This window comes from Mustelus asterias, chromosome 8, assembly GCF_964213995.1.
Source record: "Mustelus asterias chromosome 8, sMusAst1.hap1.1, whole genome shotgun sequence".
NCBI lineage: Eukaryota > Metazoa > Chordata > Chondrichthyes > Carcharhiniformes > Triakidae > Mustelus > Mustelus asterias.
Window position 1 is genome coordinate 85,216,340 of NC_135808.1, and position 21,761 is coordinate 85,238,100.

A 21,761-nucleotide genomic window follows, 5' to 3' on the forward strand; every position below is an offset into this window, starting at 1 on the left:
GGACCCCATGTTGCTCAGGATTGGGTTGTGGTGGTAAACCAGCACGGAGGCTGAAGACGCTAAATTATGCACCTACCCACCTCCCGTCCAGATCTCTCACTAAATTAAAAATCTGCCTCTGGAATCTGTGGTCAAATTCTTTAGAAAAGGACGGGCTGTTCTTGTAGCATAATATTTCCTATGCGACTCTGGTAATCTGATTATAAAACAGCATTGGTAAGCATCTCTTGCCGCAATCCATGAACAAAATGCAATTTATCACTTTTGGGTCCATGGTAACATCAGTAGCTATTGATTCAAAATATCTAATGCTGGAGATAACAACGTTGTAATAGGTCAGCATCCAGTAATTAAAAACAACAGTGTCACAAGTTGGAAGCTTCTTAAGTTTAAAAAACAAGGTACAAAGAATTGCTATTTTTGTATTGTTGATTACAACAACAACCTGCATTCATATAACACCTTGAATATGGGAAAAACTCCAAACTTCTCAGGGGTGTTATCAAATGAAATTTGACATTAAGCTCCATAAGATATGAAGAACAAAGAAAATTACAGCACAGGAACAAGCCCTTCGGCCCTCCAAGCCTGCACCGACCATGCTGCCCGACTTAACTAAAACCCCCTACCCTTCCGGGGACCATATCCCTCTATTCCCATCCTATTCATGTACTTGTCAAGATGCCCCTTAAAAGTCACTACCGTATCCGCTTCCACTACCTCCCCCGGCAACAAGTTCCAGGCACCCACTACTGTCTGTGTAAAAAATCTGCCTCGTACATCTCCTTTTAAACCTTGCCCCTCGTACCTTAAACCTATGCCCCCTAGTAATTGACTCTTCCACCCTGGGAAAAAGCTTCTGACTATTCATTCTGTCCATGCCTCTCATAATCTTGTAGACCTCTATCAGGTCTCCCCTCAACCTTCGTTGCTCCAGTGAGAACAAACCAAGTTTCTCCAACCTCTCCTCATAGCTAATCATAGAAGATCATAGAAACCCTACAGTGCAGAAAGAGGCCATTCGGCCCATCGAGTCTGCACCGACCATAATCCCACCCAGGCCCTACCCCCATATCCCTATATATTTACCCACTAATCCCTCTAACCTACACATCTCGGGACACTAAGGGCAATTTTTAACCTGGCCAATCAACCTAACCCGCACATCTTTGGACTCCATACCAGGCAACATCCTGGTAAATCTTTCCTGTACCCTCTCAAGAGATGAATAAAAGATTGGTACAAGAAGTAATTTTTAAATGCCGCTAGCGAGAGAGATAAAGAGATGGAAAGGTTTAGGGAGGGAACTCCAGAGTTTATGTTCTTGTCAGCTGCAGACATGACCGCCAATGTGGAGCAATTAACATTGAGGATTTCACTGATTTTATGCCAACTAAATGCAGCAATTCCACCAGCTTTCTTTTCAAAATTAATAAACTCAGTAAAGATAAGCAGATGATAAGAGATAATTTGGGCATCTGGTTCATCCGTCTGTAGAAATCTCTGGTTGCAGCAACCATGGATGAATAGGGCTGCACAGTGGTTAGCACTGCGGCCTCACAGTGCCAGGGACCCGGGTTCAAATCCCGGCTTGGGTCACTGTCTGTGCAGAGTTTGCACGTTCTCCCTGTGTCTGCATGGGTTTTGTCCAGGTGCTCCGGTTTCCTCCCACAATCCGAAAGACGTGCTGGTTAGGTGCATTGGCCATGCTAAATTCTCCCTCAGTGTACCCTAACAGGCGCTGGAGTGTGGCAACTGGGGGATTTTCACAGTAACTTCATTACGGTGTTGATGTAAACCTACTTGTGACTTATAAATAAACTTTAAAAGAATTTTGCCTCCACTATCTAACCAATTCCATTCCAGACGTCAATCACTCTTTGCTTGAATCTCTTTGAAGAAATTCTTTTTGATATCAGTTAGAAATTTCAGTTTGACTAGTTAGTACCTATGTGACTTTCTTCTATAGTCACAGATTAATTTAGAATAATGTTCAACTATTGAACTATGAACTATTTCATTTAGTATTTTGCAAGGTCAATTTTTACTTGAATTTTTTTGATTGCAGAACTGAGTTTATCTTGAGTTGGCAATGCTGCCACACACATTGAAATCAGTGGATAATTGTATAATATTCACAATGGGCACCACAGCACGATTGTAGATTTTTAACCCTAAGAAAACATTTAGCTATGTTAGCATTTTTCTTCTTTTAAATTCAGCATTTTTATTTGAACCCTGCCTCCAGATTTGAAGAACAGAAAATTCCTTCCAGAATGCGCTACTTTCTTATATAATATAAATTCTGGTTCTTTGTGTTGTGACACAGTTTGTGTATAATGCATTACTAAAAAGGATTGCTACTGTGTTGTTCCTACCTGGGCCTTTCCCCATTGTACCTCTTTTAAGCTATTTGTGATAACTGTAGTTTTTTGAAATTAGATTTTAGGTTGTGGCTGTGCCTAGTTGTCTTGGCATTTATTATTAATTGCTTGTTCCCCTGTCTTGAACTACATAGTCCGTGTGCATTTTTTTGTAGTGAGACTGGAGTTACATGTAGGCCAGACTGGCTAAAGAGGGCATATTTCCTTCCTGAAGGCCATGAGTGAGCCAGCTGGAAGCATTAACTTGTCTGATCTGCTGTAGTGTTTTTTGTTTGTTTCCAGATTTCTCTCTTTAATTTTATTCTTAGCTGGCCAATTAGATAGGCTACTGTTTCCAAGAATTGTGAAAATGATCTCATCAGTTAACTATGTAAATTTGTTTCACATTGCTCAGTTACAGTAAAACCCCAATGAGTCTAATCCCAGGAGACCTACCCACAAACTCATGTTAAGTAGAGTGATAACCATGGAGGCCTAATTCCCACACAAATGCATCTCTATGTAACCCAATATGCCTACAAACAAGTCAGTGTCAAAAACAACAGATGCCAAATGAAAATGCTGTAAAGCAGCAAATGTGTGAAAAAGTTTTTATTCAACTTGCTCACATCTTACCAAACAGGTTGTAAAGGCCAGAGCCTTGGAGGTTAGCTTTGAAAAAATCCCATCATTTTTTTCAGGTCAGACAAGCAGATGGGCATTAATTGGACTCTGTAGGATCATCATCCTCCTTAGGCTCCTCAATTGGAGAACGCGCTGCATCTACCATTGAATTGTCTGTCAATTTTGCTGTGCAGCATCCGACACTGCCCACTTTTGCATAGGTTTCCGTGGTGGAATCTCTGCTGGAATTCCCATGCCAACCTCTTGCAGACAAGCAAAAATTACCTTGTCCTCAGGTTTGTTGGCCTTAGCGACCTCTCCTTGTTCTCGATGTCTTGTACGGTCGTAACTTGTTTGGATACAATCCCCAATTGACCACACTTTTCACTTTCTCACAGGTTTAATCAGACTTGCAGGATTTGCACATCCTTCACGGGGAGATCTTGATGTCATATGATGGTTTGACCAGCACTCCATGGTGTTGCACTCCTGTGTAGTTTAATTCTGCTCTGATTGGTCAGCATGTTCGTATGACAAGCTTAGACAAGTTTGGCTGTTCTGAAATTACAAGTGTACAATTTGAGTTTATCACACTGATCGATGTATGGATTTGCTCTTCTGCCAGTGGGAATGGTTGACATCTTCGGCATAACCGGGATTTTCATAATACAAGTTTGACTCATTTCAATTTCATTGTACATTGCACCTAATGGAAAGGTAAAATAGCAAGCCAGTACCTCTTTAAGATGATTCCACGCTCTACTTGTAAGTGAAGTCATTAACTGGATTCTGCCAGCTCCCCCTCCCTTTCTCTCCCCCCACCCGGCCCAATCAAAAGCAGCTATGGGTTTCCCCGCGCCAGTGCTGGTGAGCCATTGAAATTTTCATCCATATTAGCAGGACTGGAAGATCTTGCCAGATGAAGGGCAGGAAAATTCCAGCCATTACAATAATATTACAAAAATTGCATCAGTGCAAAAGTAAAACTGGTTGATAGATATGTATTTTAACTGGCCTATATCATAAACTAAAGATAAAATATAAATTGATTGGATCTGGGAAAGTGTTTAAAGGCTAGCCTTACTGGCTTAAAAATACTTAGCCTAGTTATTTGTTCATAAGGAGTGAGATTAATGGGATACCTGTAAATGAAATGTAAGTCTGCAATCAAATAAAACAACTGAGATGATATCATGAAGACATATGTTCAGCATTTAAACTGTGGGATGGGATTACTGCCCTTAAACTCACTTAGTGTTATGATTTATGATGTGTACCAAGCAAGAAATGGTCTTTTTCACAAAAAATTGTTTTTACTATTCTGATTTCCCCATTTTTAGGTTGGAAGTAAAGCAGTGCCATATAATGTAACAAATTATTTAGCAGCTTTGAAATGCAGGATCTGATCGTGATAGGATCATATGACTGGACCTGCAGTTATTTTCTATGATTTATTTTTGCCTAGTACGTGACTTGTAGCGACAGAAAGTATTTAAAAATAGACCCTGCTCGGCGATAAAGTGAAGTTTATTTATTAGTCACAAGTAAGGCTTACATTAACACTGCAATGAAGTTACTGTGAAATTCCCCTAGTCGCCACAGTCCGGCACCTGTTCGGGTCAATGTATCTAACCAGCACGTCTTTCAAAATGTGGGAGGAAACCGGAGCACCCGGAGGAAACCCATGCAGACATGGGGAGAATGTGCAAATACCACACAGACAATGACCCAAGCCGGGAATCAAACCCGGGTCCCTTTTGCTATGAAGCAGCAGTGCTTGCCACTGTGCCGCCCATTAGCTCACTATTGAAATATTTCAATGAAGTCCATTTTAAAACATCCTGGGTGGCATTTTTCTCCCACTCCGTGGCATGTTTTGCATTAGCAGGAGGCGCATCTGACGATGGGATCTTATCAATGGGGTCCCGCCGTTATCAATAGGGTTTCCTATTGAATGCAGCCCTCATCGCCAGGAAGCTCGCGGTGCGGGTATGTCATCAGCGGAACTGTAAGATCTGGCTGGCATGAATGGGAGCAAGATTTTGAGAGATATTTCTTTCACAGAGACATGCTTTTATCTCAATAGAAACTGGAATCAAATGACTGAGATTAATCAGTTTGCCTGCAGCTGAAAAGAGCATCAATTTGAATTTTCTGCACTAGTTGCTGCTCTATGAATTTGAACAGGTGCAAATAATTATATCTTTATGCAGCATATAATTTGGGCTTTTCTTGTTGAACTAACGTTATAGACAAACGATGCACTCATCCTTTCACTTGTTGGGTGAAACAGAAATTTCAAAGAGCCATGAAAATGGAATTTATCAAAATAGTTTCCTTCCAGTGTGTTGGAGTGTTTGGAGTGAATTGAAATATAGTAGCTGAGATGTATAGAATATATAAAATCCCAACAGTGCAGAAAGAGGCCATTCAGCCCATTGAATCTGCACCGACTCTCTGACAGTGTATCTTACCCAGGCCCTGTACTCCGCCCTACATCCGTAGCCCCACACACTTCCTGTGGCTAATCCTTTTAACCTACACATCTTGGGACACTAAGGAGCATGGCCAATCCATCTAAGCTGCACATCTTTGGACTGTGGGAGGAAATCGGAGCATCTGGAGGAAACCCATGCAGACACGGGGAGAATGTGCAAACTCCACATAGACAGTCACCAAGTCCCTGGTGCTGTGAGGCAGCAGTGCTAATCGTGCCACCCGAGATCTTCCAATCTCGGGTCCCAAGATGCAGGTTGGGGCCATTGTGGAAGCACTGACACGCTAACTCCTTAGGAATTGCCGAGGAAATTTCTGACAGCAATTCCCCTGCTCCCTCACGGAAATAGTGACTCCACACAGACCATGGGAACACCCTGAAAATGTTACCCTGAGGGGCAAACTCCACACTCACTACTAAATAAGTGCGTCACCTATGCTCCCGCCCCCACCACACACCACACAGGCCTGAGGGTGATCTGTAGCGGGCTCCCTCTTTTTAACTCCACTCGCGGGCTTATTTTAGGTTTGGTTCTCCGTTACCCAAACCCCACCAATGCCCGAGTGATTCTCTCTCTCGCCGATGGAACAACGGCCACCTTGCGCCTACTTCACTCGAGTAGCGCCCCCAAGAGAGAGAAAAGGAAACTGCTGCCTAACCACTACCTGGCAGCCTTTCCTGAGTGGGCAGGTTCGAATCGCCCAGAGTACCCTCGGTTCTTGACTCCGGAATGATGGTAAGGGATATTAAAATGTGACCCAACCAGAGATAGCTGATGAGAAAATGAAAGAGCAAGATGGGCTCCAAACGAGTTCAAATCATATATCTTTTATTAAACGCACAAAATTAAACCTCATCAACACCAGAAAACAACATATAGGTATCTTATACTCTATGACTATGGGAACAAAACTAAACGGGCACAACGTAAATTCTAACTTTAAACAGTGTTAGCAATATCTTATACTATGAAAAGGTTCATGCACCCACCATTCCCACAAAAGCCTCCACTGCTATGTTACCCTCGGGAACTTCACGAATTACTAGGAAATACTCAGTTGAGCCGACCTTGACCTTCTGGGCTGGCTGTGTGCTGGAAAACTGCTGTCTGCAACGCGGTTCAGGAGGGTGAGAGAGTTGCCATGTGGGTCCAAAGAGAAAGAGAGAATGGCTGCGAAGCCACACTTTTTAAAGTTCAGATTTCAAAAGTCCCGTGAGCTCCGCCCCCACCGGCAATTGCAAGAACAATGGTCCTGGATCGCTATCAGCCTCAGTGATAGCACAGCCTATTGAAATCACAAACGGCTGAGACTGCCTTGTCCAGTATGAATGGCCCATCGATGTTCCTAATCACTTTACCGGGGCTTACAGATTGCTTTCCCATCATGGAGATGGGTTTGTCGTTACTGCTGGATAGCCCCATTATCGTATCTATTGTATCTTATCCAGGTACATTGTGGCTGGTATCAATCTTCCAATCTCGATGCGGGTCTGGTGACGTCATCTGCTCCCTTTGTGATTCAGTTAATCTAATCAGCAGCCTGTCTGGACCCTGACCATTTGTGAGTTCGACTGGAGGCATCCTTTCTGTACACAGGCAGGGCTGAGCCTGCTGGGAGAAAACAGCCAGTTTCTGCAGCCAAACGTGGCCACTTCTACCATTTAAATGGCCAATGTGCGTTTTACTGTCCTTATATGCGTTGGCATTGCCCAAAAAACTTACAGATCTGACAGTTCCCCCAACAGGTGGCTCACCCTCACACCCTCCTCTCACCCCCCCCCCCCGCAGTCAGAGGCCTTACCGCACCCCCTCCCTACAGAGGCCCCACCCCCCTCCCTACTGTCAGAGACCTCAGCTTCACCCCTCCACAGTCAGAGGCATCACCTCACCCCACCCCCTCCCTACAGTCAGAGGCCTCATTCACACACATCCCCCTCCCCATAGTCAGAGGCCTCACCCCCCCCCTCCCCACAGTCAAAGGCCTCACCCCCACCCTTCCCCACAAGACAGACATTCCAATATTAAGTCACCAAAGGTCCTCCCTTCAGGTTCTGCCCCTTTAGGCCCTACACTGCCCCCTGCCATCCTGGTACCACCATCCTGTAGTGTCAGTGTCAGGGTGTCAGTGCAAGAGTGGCAGGGGGAAGTGGTGCTCACTTTTTCCATGGCTAAAAGTTACCTCCATTGCAGACATGCTATTCTAGCAGGAGAGGTTGAAGAAGACTCATTATGGAAAAAAAAGTCAACCAAGGTCTTCAGAAGTCTGTTTAAAAAAGCTGTGGTTAGAACCAGCAGCGTCTGACACCAATAGGCACTTCAGATCAAAGAGAAAGCCTGATTTAAAAAAAAACTGTGGCTGGAAAAGAGGAAGCACTCCAGATTTAATCAACTGTGACAGGAAATAAAACAAACGTCGCTACTGCCTGCTGTGAAATAGGCTGGACCTGTCAATCAGGAGACTAGTTAAAAGTACTGGAGCATGAAATTGAATGTAGACAAAACATTTCGAGCATTAAGACTTCTCACCATGGCCAGAGTCTTAAAAAATAAACAGCAGTGTTAAAAAGATGGAGCCAGACTGAACAGATGTGGTGAAAAGAGGATGTTCTTGAGGCTTACTGGCGAATGAACTGATCAACAATCAACTGTTTTATCTGCTTTGGAGCTGTCAATCAAAGCAGTTCAAAGTGGTCAGACAATACCCACGGCTCATTCAGGCTACAAGGGGAAATCCCCTAGTGAAACTGACATCTCCTGACATCAAGAGTACTTCAAAGGGGTCTGGTCACATCTGGGGCTTCTGGGAGAAAGCAAGGGAATCCCCCCTGTGAAACTGACATCTTCCTATCAGAGTACTTCAGTGGGGTTTGATCACAATAGGTTTGGCCTAATTCTGCTCCTATATTTTATGGCCTTATGGTTAGCACCGCTGCCTCACAGCGCCAGGGACCCGGGTTCAATTCTAGCCTTCAGTGATTGTCTGTGTGGAGTTTGCACATTCTTTCCGTGTCTGCATGTGTTTCCTCCAGGTGCTCCGGCCTTTTAGTCCAAAGATGTGCAGGTTAGGTGGATTGGCCATGCTAAATTGCCCCTTAGTGTCCCAAGATGTGTAGGTTAGGGGGATTAGCCATGGTAAATGTGTGGGATTATGGGGATAGGATTGGTGGGGGGTGGGGAGGAGGAGGATAGGGCAGAGGGGTGGACCTGGTTAAGATGCTCTGTTGGAGAGTCAGTGCAAGCTCAATGGGCCAAATGGCCTCCTTCTGCACTGCAGGGATTGTATGATGTAAATGATTATTTATGAGTATTCAGGTTCTGCCCGCTCTGGGTTCGAACCTGATCAAGGCCAGTAAAGCTGGCCGAGAGACAACAGGTTAGGTGCCCAGTGATAATACCCTCTCACCCGATTCAATGGGCCATCAAGAATCCCGCCTGCAGCTAGCGGCCCCAGAGAATCACCCCCTTTAAACTTTCCTTATGGCACCTCAGAAAGGGGTAAAAAGGGGTTTTGTCTTCTGCACTGATTCTATTTGCTGCTCTCTGCATGAGGGAGTTCCTCCAGCTGCAATATTGACCTTTTAAGCCTATCCGGGTGAGTGTGCTGTTTTCAGCCTGATCAGTGATCGATGCAGCAGATCAGAAGATTTAGGCCAATGTCATTTCTACAATTCGCATGTTATTCAGGTTTCAGGAAACAGCACAAAATATCAGTGGGTAGTGTAGAGTTGTTACTCTTTCTGTTTTCTCCCATTATGAAGGCAGTGATTCATGCTGGCTCATGCTTCAATATGAACCTAGGGACCTAACAGACACAAAAATCCAATACGGCCTGAAAAAGGACACACAGATTGCAGTCTATAATTGAACTGATGCAGGTTGTATGGTCTACTCCTGCTCAGATTTTCTGTGTTGTTATATTCCACTTCCCCATATCCCACGACTATTTCTGATCTACAAGCTGTAGATGTTCTGAGCACTTACCTTTTAATTTCCTCACCTTCCCTCATTACACTTGTCCCATTCTTTTTTCTGATATCCAAGAACTTCACCTGGCCAGCTAGTAGAGGGAGAGAAAGAGGTGGAAGAGCACGAAATTTGTTTCACTCTCTCACTTTTCCCGCTTGCAACCACCAGATCAGATAGTAACACTGCATATTTTAAAGATCATTTTAGAGATGGGATCGGCACATGTTGAGACCCTTGGGTATGAGTGACCTACAGCCTAGGGAGAGGAAACAGTAGTCCATGTGCCAGCTCACCAGAGGATGAGTTTGCACATGAGATTTTTGCAGAACATTGTGATCCAGAAAGCCAGATGCTGAAGGATCAAAACGGAATCAAGCTTTATGCATTTTTTATATTTATCTCAATACATACATTACAAGCTTACAACTCCTAACCCTAGCCCAAACTTATAGTCCATGTCTTTTTATAGGGCTCAAGTGAATTCCCATTTAAGGCCTACAATCTTCTCACAATTAAACACAATTAATATATAATTAACAATAATATAAAATTTGAGTTGTATGACTAAAATTTCAAAACAAATCATGCTCCAGACAGAGGTGTATTGTGAGACACCCCTCATCTAAAATCCCTAACAATTTTTTTTCACATGCATTTTATTTTGGAGTCGACGATTTGCATCCACCCACTTAACTTTAGAGATTTCCTTTCTCTCCACATTTGATTCAAGCCAGCAAAGCCCATCTGCAACATTTTCTCATTCACACTTTTCGTAGAACACACATTATCCCATAACATCTGCATAACATTCAGTGGGTATTCAATGATCAGTATGTCCATTGTACAGAATTTAACTTAAAATATTTGACATTATCCCTGATTCACTGCTTCCACAGGAGACTGTAGGCAGAATTTTCCCATCCCGTCCACCATGGGAATCATAGCGGGCGGGACATGGACCATGCAAAGGTCCGTTGATCTCGGGCAGGATTTTCTAGCCTTGGAGTGAGCGTGCCTGGAAACTCCCGCTCAGTGTTTCAACGACTTCCCAAGCTAAAGAACCGCATTCCCCATTTTCACCCATAAGAAATGTTATGAAACCAGCTGCTCTTGAATACCAACTAGGAAGGTTAGCATGTGAAGCATTACTAAAAATGACTAGTCTTTGGGTCACTTAAGGATGGGAACTTAAGCACATTTTTCTAAACATTTAATTTTTCAAAATGTTTTGTTTGCCCTTCTAACATATTCTAGTTTTAGGTGTTTCATTGCTGTATTTAACATAAATAAACCAAAAACTGGCATCTGCTGTAGTCTGTGTGTTAAATCACTTCAATTGCTTCTTACTTCAAGGATGTTCCTGCTTTATAAGGAGCAGTTTCCCATTGTTTGGTGTATTTTTTCACTGAAACTTTGGGGAAACCATGGAATCATATTATTAAAAGTTCAAAATTACGTTTTCTTGATTGTGGTTGGTCTCGACATTCAAGGGATTTTATTTTAATCAGGTCAATCTTTTCAGGTATCAGAATGAACATCAAATGTTGGACACCTGGAAACTTTACACATTTGATCTGCAATGTGAAACCAAGTGATGTGAAGATCAACAACTTTGTAAAGTACAGAATGCATTATTTGGATGAGCTGTGAGTAAATTGAAGCTTGATAAACTGATTTGTTATCTAAGCCTAGCCGACCAAGAGTCTGAAAAAACTGAAGATTGTGTTTACAGCAGTGTTACCCACCATGCATTTGTTATGAGATTGCTTGAAGGCTATTCCCAAAGATACGTCACTGTGTGCATTGGGTGATGGGATGTGGATATGTGCCTGAAATTCCTCACATGGTGACTTTAATTTCAGTTGTGTGAAAATAGGAGTTGTCACCTTTTAGTCATCTTCTGTTACTGGAGAGCAAGAGGAGAAGGAATAACTTTGATTGCTAATTAGTTGAATTGCTAAGTGGGTTGTGAATAGATGTAGGGTGGGGCAGTCCACCAAAAATCTGAGGTGAAGGGAAAGTGGGCGGCAGGTAACCATTGTCCATATTATGAATGCTGCTTGTAAAGGTCACAACAAACTTAGTTTAGCAATCTGAGCCTGTTAACTTTAAATATACTTTGGTAATATAAGGTGAACATGGGTGGCATAAAGCAATTAGGGCATTTTGCATATTAAGGCCGGATTGGACTGGGAATTGCAATCAACATGTGTGTTGCCATCTAAAAAAATTCTTGTTAAATTTAAATATTAGCTGCTTTAAAAAATAATTAATTTTTGCAACCCATAGAGAAGTATTGAATTTGTTTGAATAATGTTCCCTTTAAAAACGACAGAATAAATGTTAAGCTCTCAATTTAATGGTCATTGACGGATATTGATTTTTACTTGTTAGCTTTTTGTGCTGATTTTCACTGTTTCATAGACACTGACAGCCTTCTTGCACATCACCCAAGTGATTATTGCTTGCGTGTGCACATGAATATCAAAATAATCTGAGCAGTCTTTTAACCAAAACATTTTGTTTTGACAAGGGACACATACCTGAAACGTCAACTTCCTCTCTATAGATACTACCTTACCTGCTGCGTGCTTCCAACATTTTCTGTTTTGTTTAAGATTTTGTGATTTGCCATCTTGAAGGCCATCTTTGATTTCCCCATTCCATGAAAGATTAATACCTAAGCTGCCTTTGCTTCTGTCATTTGCAGATCATTTGACCAGAAGGAAGGCAACTTGTCAATGTTTGTTACTAACTGTGTGCAGCATCACATAATTAAGTGCAGTATATCTTCCATTGACCTAAATCGCAAGTATTTCACGTGGATAGAATTGATCACCAATTCTGAAATCTTCCAATCACCTTTGATGTCTGTCATACCTATTAATGTGGGTAAGTCTGGAGAGACCTCAGTGTTATGTTCTTGCAGTGTCACGTCTTGTAAATCTTGTGCACAATGCTAAGGTTGAGAAGCATAGTAGAGAAGATAAGGAAACTCAAGAAATAATGATTAGGTGATGCCAGCTTGAGCCTCTAGAGCCTATCCATTGCAGGAATATCTTAAAGGGAGATATCTGATCATTTGATTCTGGCTCATTTCTGTTGCTTGGTTTTCTACTTTACAAGAATATCTCTCTAACTCTTAATTGTATATTAATTGAATTTAATGGTATGCAGGTCGTGGACATTAGCTAAGACAATTATTGAAATGAGATGTGACAAGGTCTATGCCCGTAATATCCAACTCTGAAAATAAATGTAAGACTGTGAGTAAAGATGAGCTCTAATACTATCGCCGAAATTCTACCGCCCTGCCCACCGTGGAATCGGAGAGGACAACGGAAAAGTCCATTGACCTCGCTGGGAATTTCCAGTCTCGCTTGAGTGAGGCCATAAAATCCTGCCCAATATTTCAGTAACTGACTGTCCAAAGATTAACATTAGCTACATTTATATAATTTTTCTGTTGGCCAGGCATTTCTAGGGTCTATTTGAGTGAGGAACAAATTATTGGTACTTTCTGTGACATACTCTAAAAACTGGACCAAAACTCCCCCTAGTCTAATTGAGAACAGTTGTACACAATGAATGGAATCAGCTGGTTTCAACTTTGAGGAAAACCCCATGTTTAATAGAAAATTACAGTAACTACTTGGAACAATGCTATCCATATTACTGTGTGAGTCATGAATATATTAATTAGATAAACCAGAGCCAATGGATCAAAAATGATCTGTAGTTATGACCAAGAGCAGTGAGATAAATGTGCACTAAAAAACTGGACAATGCAACAAATATTTACTTGTATATTTTTTGGAGATGAACTGTATTTTTCCTTGTACATCATATGTCAAGTGCAGCCAAGACATTTGGGTATCCTTTTTTGTGTGCATTCTGCCAGCTGAGATCATGATGCTGGGAGGCTCTAAAACTATGCTTAAAACTCGACGTCCTCACTGATCTTCCTTCTCACTCCAGCTTCTGCTGGCAACCCCTTTCAGTGGCACAGTTGATACTGGGAACTCGGTGGTATTAGGAATTGAATCTCCATTCCACAATGATGCCCTCCTATTTTTGTGGTCAAATTGATTTTGAAAGAATATAATTTCTTTAAATGAATGCAAATGGTTTCTATTAAGGATCCGATGGTCGATTATGTGACCTATATTATTAAAATGAGTTTTCAGTAAAGTGGTAACAATATAAAGTATTACAGTGTAGATTTAGTCAAAAGATAGATAACACTACATCGACTTATTCTCTTCGTTAACTCAAAGAAGTCTCACTGGTTTAAAAAAATTGTGGAAGAATTGGGTTTGAATGGAAAATCATAGTACAGAAACTGTGGAACATTTAAAACGTGAGAGAGAGAAACATTCAGCAATTCATGTATGGCACATTACTAATTCCTCTGAACTGAAGATTTTCGAATAATCAGTTTTGAGATGTTCATTTTCCCTTACAACAATGAGATGTATCTATGTTGAATAGTTTGATATATTGGGTGGGGGGGATTCTCCAACCTCGCCGCACCGTTAGTAGATCGCGCTAATGCTGGAGAGTAGCTTGAGAGCCTAAAAATCTGTTTTGTGCCAGGCACCAAACAGTTTGCAATTCTCCTGGCCCTTTTCTAATGGTACAAATTGGTTTGTGCCCATTTTGCCCAGAAAGGGTGCGAGGCCGGTTAGCATGAGATTGACTGCGTTTCAATCTCATCAGCAAAATCATTACCTGACCCACCCCACTCCTGGAACGCATCCACCTCTCTGGCATGATGTCACATTTGCATGAATCACTGCTGCTCCTTTAAAGTGTGGTTCCAGCACTACAATTGTGAGGGTGATCAAGGAGGTGAGTACTGCTGTGCACCAACATCCGGGTGCAAGAGATTGGCTCAGCCACTGCCATGGTGTTGGATGGGCTGGGTGCAGGGGCTTTGGTGGGTTTGGGCTGGGCCTGGGGTCCTCGGGTCGACGGTCGCTGCTGGGTTGGGATCATGTGGCGAGCATTCATCCTGCTTGCTGAAAGACCCCTAAGGGGTTCCAAAGGTCGAGTTCAAATCCCACTTAGATTGCACCCTCCACCCTGCCACCTCTCGGCTGGAAAGGCTTTGTGATCTATCCCAGGCCCCACTTACAGTAACAAGCACCAGGTCTGGCAGCTGTTGCCCCTATCAAGGGAGTTTGTGGTGTTAACACAGTTCCTCACACTGCAAGAGCTCTGCAGTGCTCCCTACAATGGGTACCCATCACATGGAAGTTAGCAGTGTACCTCCCTAGCATTGGTCTGACCTGGTCACTATGCCTAGAAGCCAGTTTGGACCATATGTCCAGGTGGGTGCATGCAGGTGTACACTGCAAAGGTTCCTCAATGAGGAACTTCTCATAGCCACACTTATGCTCAACTTGAGCACCACAGTACTGAGACTGCCTCAAGCTGCTGACACTGGCCTTGGTATCAGGGGTCTGTATCTGAGGGGGGCTGGCCATTGTGTGTGGGTTGGGGGGGGGGGGGGGGCGGTGGGGGTGGCGGGTCAGGCATGCTTTGGGCCGCACATCAGTGATCACCCAACTGCACTGGTGCTGGTGCAGAAGGCATCATGCCGCATCATCTGAAGGAAGGGTACAACTTTGTGGGATGCCATTGGTGACATGAGGGGGCAAGGACATGGTAACGGTCAGGAGCCAATTGATGTGGCGCATGGCACTGGGGATGGATAAGGGTGCCAGGGTTCAGATGCATGGGGACATGGGGAGCTGAGAGAGATTGAGGGGCCTGAGATGGATAACCTTATGTACTGTCTCTCACACTCCTCCACCCGCGGTTCCACTGCTTGGACCATTCTGGTGGGGCCTTACAGTACAGCCCCCAGAGGGTCTCCCACATCATGGTGCTCTGCTGTGAACTCCATAACCGGGCACAGCAGTGGGGCAACATCATGGAAGAGGAGGAGGGGGACCAGGATGGTGTGGAGGAGGCTGAGGAGGGTGTTGGACTGGCGGCGGTGGCTATGGTCTGGCAGGCCAAGAGGAACAGGGAGGCCCTGATCGGCGCTAGGTTCACCCATTAGGAGGCATGATATCTGGCAGCTCCAATCCCTACCCCCCCCACCCGATGAGACCTCCAAGCCCCCTCCAGAGCCCTTGTCCAAACTCCCCTACAGGGCATACCCTCTTCTGGAGTGAGCTCCAGAAGCCCTGCCATCTCCTAGCGCTGCCAGTCCTGGAGGCCCAACACTGTCTACACCGTGATAGGTGAGCCCTCGGTGATAACTCTTGGAGTCTGGACCAAGCTCAGGAGCCCCTCAGCACTTGCCCTCTGAGATTGGGCCATGCTCTTGTGGCCCCGGCCCTGGCCCTCTGAGTCAGGCCCAAGTTCAGGAGCCCTTCTGCAATTGACAGCTGTGTCTTGAGCATGCTCCCGGGGCCCTCAGCCATGGTCCTCAGCAACTCTGCCATGCATTAGACCCTGCCACCCATGACTACCATTCTACCTGACTACCTGACTACCTGAGCTTCGAAAGCTTGTGTGGCTTTTGCTACCAAATAAACCTGTTGGACTTTAACCTGGTGTTGTTAAACTTCTTACTGTGTTTACCATTTCCTGCCCCAGGTTTTCCATCGGGATCGCCACCCTTGCAGTATTGGCCTGGGTACCACACAAATTCCAGCACCATCCCCTTAATCTGAAGGCTGTTACACTCCTCCAAACAGCCTCACTGTTGGTGGAATGTCTCCAACACCCCCTCCTGCAGTCCCCAGCTCTACTTCTGCATCCCAGCAGATCTGAGGACCTTTAACCAGTGGCCTGGCATCTGGCTGGGGGCCAGCTGTGTCCTTGGTTCCAGCAGACCTCCGCCTGTCCGATCATTTGAATGTTCCCACCTCCACCTGATGTGCATCAGCAACTGTGTGGTGCTCACCAGAAAGCAACCCTGATGCCTGATCATGAACTCCAGACACGAATCAGTCCATTTATTCTCGCCATTATGACAATTTAAAATTTTTCGGGAGGGTTCAACCTATTATGGTATTCCAAATGACAAACATACGTGTCAATTCAGTGTTTTATGTAAAGATCAATCAGCATATTGTAGCATCACAATTAACATATTTCAGCCATGTTCTACAAAATAAGCATTATTTATTGTATCGACCAAGACTTCAAGAGTAACTACCAAAATGAGATCACCTTGATAGAAATTCTTGATAGAATCTCAAGAACTGAAAAATACAACAGCTACTTTAAAATAATGGAGTAACTGGTCATATATCCTTCTTTTCAAAAACCATCTTCAACTATTCATGATGGGAAATTTTAACATTTTTTTCCTACTTGTTTGGAAAATTCTTCAGTTTTTATTCCTGGTAGAGCATCTTTTCCAAACCTGCCAAAATAGTTCTGATGGCCAGAAGGGAGATACTTGGCTCAGATCAATGGTGGATTCTGCGGTGGCTTGCTCCATTCTGCATTCCATCTTGGTGGCTAAACTAATCCAGATGTGTTAGCAATTTGAAAGATATTGATGTGAGAGTTCTCCCGCTGGTCCAACTAGTAACTGCACTACACATTGTGTGGAACTGATTCAAAGAAGTGGAAGAACATAGAACAGTACAGCACAGTACAGGCCCTTCGGCCCTCGATGTTGTGCCGAGCTTTGTCTGAAACCAAGATCAAGCTATCCCACTCCCTATCATTCTGGTGTGCTCCATGTGCCCATCCAATAACTGCTTGAAAATTCCTAAAGTGTCCGACTCCACTATCATTTTTGTTACACAGTGCTGGGTTCCTACTTCTGGACCAGAAGCTCTGGGTTCAAGTCTCACTGTAGTTCTCCTTGGCCATGGAAGGAGCGTTCATGACCCATCTCAACAGGTTGATGATCAGCCCCAGAATCCTTTCACTATCCGCTTGTTATCCCCCAAAGGAAAAAATGTGTGTGGGTGAAAATATGCTAAACAAGTGATTTTTTAAAAAAAATGTTTGAGTTAACAATTTTACGTGCTTAAAGTTTATTTATTAGTGTAACAAGTAAACTTACATTAACACTGCTCTGAAGATAGTATGAAAATCCTCTAGTCGCCACACTCCGGCGCCTGTTTGGTACACTGAGGGAGAATTTAGCATGGCCAATCCACCTAACCAGCATGTCTTTTGGACCGTGGGAGGAAACTGAAACACCCGGAGGAAACCCACGCAGACACAGGGAGAACGTGCAGACTCCGCACAGACAGTGGTCCAAGCTGGGAATCAAACCCAGGTCCCTGGCACTGTGAGGCAGCAGTGCTAACCACTTTGCCACCATGCCACTAGGAGTTACAATTGCTCTCTTACATGGTTAGCAGTAGGATTACAATTGCCCTACAGGCAAGGCTTGGACGTTCCAATCATGGTATACTGGGAATGGAAGCAATAGCAACATATCCAATCCAGAGGTAAAAATATAAAAGGATTCTGGAAATCTGAAATGCTAACAGGCAGTGCTGGGAGTATACAACAAGCTATATGATACCTGGAAGAGTATTTAGGTTGAGGGGTTTATTGGAAATAAATGATGGTTTTGAAGTTTATTGCATGTGTTGGCTTTCAGAGTAAGGTTAATTTCATTGTAACAATACTTTGTATGTTGCAGTTAAGACAAACCCGCCATTAAATGTTCAAACTGAAATGATACCTGAAGGATTTTTCAAACTAAGTTGGACAGGTCCAACGCCGGAACCATATCTGGTCCAGTTTGAAGTAAAATACTCGACAGGCATCCCAGAAAAAGTCTGGAAGGTACTTTGCTTTTTCTAATAAATATTCATTTGTTGCCTTTCCCTCCCCAGTGCTACACATCATTCTTAAGTGGACAGTCGAATGGACTTCTTATTTTCTGAGCCCTATGCACCAGCCTTGAAGTGATTTTCATTACAATTTGTGAAATACTTCTAGATATTTTTCTCCATTACTAGTGCTGTATAAATGTAAACCGTTGTTGTTAATTGCAAAGTACACAAGTGCTTGTCTTTTATTTTCCCTTACTTTCTACAGAAAATATGCTTACAAATCTGCTTTACATGTAATATTATGCATTCTATTGCTCTGTAATATAGCAAATTGGTACACCAATACATTCAAACACTTGAGAAATCATGGAAGAGCAGAAAGCTATTGAGCTCATCAAACCCATCCCACCACCGACCATACAGAATCATAGGGCAAGATTTTCACCCTGATAAAGTGGTCGAAACTGAAGCTAATGAGTACATAATTGCAAGCTGCTGGCTGTCATGCTGGTTTCCATCACCGTTCTGCTCCTGAGCCACTTTTGGGAGGATAGGGTCAGGGTGGAATGATGCAGCCCTCAATTGGTGGGTAGCTAGTTAAGGTACATAAAATAAGAATTAAGGTCATTACTCAGAGGCAGACTGGAATTTCCGATCCCTAGTCCAGGCACCTAGTCCCTAGACCCTAATGAATACAAGAAAAATGTAAAAGATCCTGAAGAATAAGATTGTAAAATGAGGTATTTTGGAGCTTTGCCGATTCATCTTTCGAGACCAGGGAAAAGTAAACTACAGAACTTTTCCTCAGAAAGTAAATTGAGTGGAGAAGCCTATGGGTATGATTTTCTGTTCCGGATCGTGATGTCAAAGTCAAATGCACTCTGTTGACAACGTTCTCCCAACAATGATTTTGCTTTGATTGGCTAATTAATAACCAGAGGCTTCACTCGCCACATAATTAAGGAGGATGGGCAGGCAGGCTCTTGAAGCTGATTCTCCAGCACAAATAAAATCTTCCAATTGTGTAATATTTACCTAGTATCCTGTCTCATATATATCTCATGCTATCTATGGTGAACATTAATAAAAGTACTACATATGACATGGATGAATATGTTAAAACATAAGTTTGAATTTTGTATTAAATTTAAAGCTACTTCATAAGAACAAGATGGAAGAGTTTGCACTTATATTTCACACCTTCAAAGCATCCCAAATGTTTCCATAACTAATGGAGTACTTCTGACGTGCAGTCACTGTTGCAAATATAACAGAATCTTTTAAAGTCAGGATGGTAAACTATTGAGCGTTAGGCAGTGGGCTGAGCAAAAGCACACACTGTGTGTATATATAGATAGGTAAATCTGGTGCTCATCCACCTTGCAGACCCTGCTCTCATCCATACAAGCTGCAAGAACCTCAAACCTGTTCAACAATTGTAAAGGCTGAGGCTCTTCTATTTCGATCACCCTAATTGTCTCATTCACAGTCACACCCTCCTGTCCGTGATCATGATCCCAAATCAGAAGACCCTAGTGTAAGGGATGTGACTGCATTCTGGACCAAAGTACTTGGGGAACTTGGCCAGTGCCTGATGCATCGCAGTGTTCGAAGCTCAGACTCAAGCTTATTAATTCTGAGTTGAAATTCCTTGAGCTTCAGACTTACTGTAAACAAATTTGCCTTGGATCACCCTGGCATGTAGGAGCTTCCACATTGCCCTGCCATCTTTAGTGTTTCAATTAACTAATTATTTAGTAATCAAATTTTAATTAATTCATCTAGTCCTGCCTATGCTTTTATTCTTATTATTTCCAGTGAATGTTCAACTTACTCTGATTAAGATTACCTCGTTTAGATCAAAGATAAAGAGCAAGTACTCACCAATCATCTACCTATCCCCCGAGACCTTGAGCACCCACCAAGTAACCCCCAGACATTCCCTAACCTCCTCTCTCCACCCTAGGACTTCTGTTTCTTACCTATCCTCCTTATCCCAGGAATTAGTTCCAGTGCCTCTTCCGGCCACTGCAGCGCTGTGCCTGAAGGGACTGGACAGCTGCTGTCCAATCTGATTGCCTGGCAGCTCTCCAAGGTGGCACTTCCTCCTGAGTGAGGGCAGAAGTCCTGCCTTGTACTAATCAATGCTCGTTAGAGCGTAATTTGGCATTGGGGCTGCTGGAGTCAGCAGGGATGTGTAAAAATTCAGAGCAGTTTTTTTCTTGTTTTACACTAATTCTATCATTTTGCATTATATTGTCTAAATTTGTGTTCAGTTTATGGTCAGGTGCTCAATTACATCATTGCATATTATAAAACACATGTATACAAAAGATCATACAATTTCTACTATACTCTTCATGCAAACAAAATGTAATTTAATCGCATTTAAGATTCTAACCTATTGTTTATCCTATGTGATAGGTTAAGAATGTCTGGGAAAATTCTTTGATCCTTCGTGATTTGCAGGGTGACCTTTCTTACATGGTTGTTGTTCGTTGTAAACGTCGCAATGGACCAGGGTTCTGGAGTGATTGGAGCAATCCTATTCGGGTGGATGTACAGGGTAAGCATTGAACAATTACAGCAAATAAGGAGGAGGTGCCACAAACAAAGCAGCATACAGAATTTCTTCCTTTTTTTATTTTGTATTTCTTGTAAAACTATAGTAAGAAGTCTCGCAGCACCATGTTAAAGTCTACCAGGCTTATTTGGGATCACGAGCTTTCAGAGCACTGCTCTTCCATCAAGGGAGTACTGCTCTGAAAGCTCGTGATTCCAAATAAACCAATTGGACTTTAACCCGGTGTTGTGAGACTTCTTATTGTGCCCACCCCAGTCCAACACTGGCATCTCCACATCATTGTAATGATGTTTAATCAAGGTTTAAAAGAAATCTTTGATGTTTAGATATTCCTTACAGTAGTAAGATTATCTTTCATTAATATTTCACATGCATCTTTGCTAATGATGATTCTCTGTCTTGTTGAGGAAAGTCCTAAGTTCCATTCCTCATTTGTGCTGTGATGATAACATTGTGAACAGCTATAGGAAGAAGATATATAATTTTACTATTAACACTGGCCAGGAAGCAACGTACCTAGTGTCTGCCTTGTTGTTTTAAAAACCCTCATTCAGGCTCACACTTTGTCTTGACCCGGGAATTACAAGAGGACAAACTGATGATTTACTCAATGAGTTGTTATACTTAATGGGTTATAGTTTATTTGTGCGTGCAATTACATATTTAAAACAGGCACAGATTCTAAACGATTACAGATTCAACAAGTTGAAAAAGAAAATTTCAAAACTGCTTCCTTACTGTATGCCAAGCAAATAAGAACACAAGAAATAGAAGCAGGAGTAGGCCTACAAGCCCACCTTGCCATTGAATAGGATCTTGGCTGAACTATGTCAGCCTCAACTCCTTTTTTGTGCCAATTCCCCAAAGCATTCTATTCCTTGATCTATTTATCCACTTCCACTTTAAATACTTCTAATGATCCAGCATCCATTGGGGTAGATAATTCCAGAGATTCACC

The 21,761-nt window shown here is 42.9% G+C and overlaps 1 protein-coding gene across 5 annotated transcripts in view; it reads left to right on the top strand.

Annotated features, from left to right (window-relative positions):
- The window catches only part of lepr (leptin receptor), a 109,059-nt gene that overhangs the window by 21,541 nt on the left and 65,757 nt on the right, over positions 1-21,761 (top strand). For 3 of the 5 annotated variants that reach the window (XR_013498534.1, XM_078218425.1, XM_078218426.1), the window contains exons 4-7: positions 10,974-11,097; positions 12,162-12,343; positions 18,084-18,229; positions 20,644-20,785. Coding sequence is in view for 4 of the 5 variants with exons in the window: in XM_078218425.1 (XP_078074551.1) it covers positions 10,974-11,097; positions 12,162-12,343; positions 18,084-18,229; positions 20,644-20,785 (594 nt within the window). In the remaining variant the exon portion in view is untranslated. The remainder of the gene's footprint in view (positions 1-10,973; positions 11,098-12,161; positions 12,344-18,083; positions 18,230-20,643; positions 20,786-21,761) is intronic. The other 2 variants (XM_078218428.1, XM_078218427.1) reach the window with 1 other exon arrangement.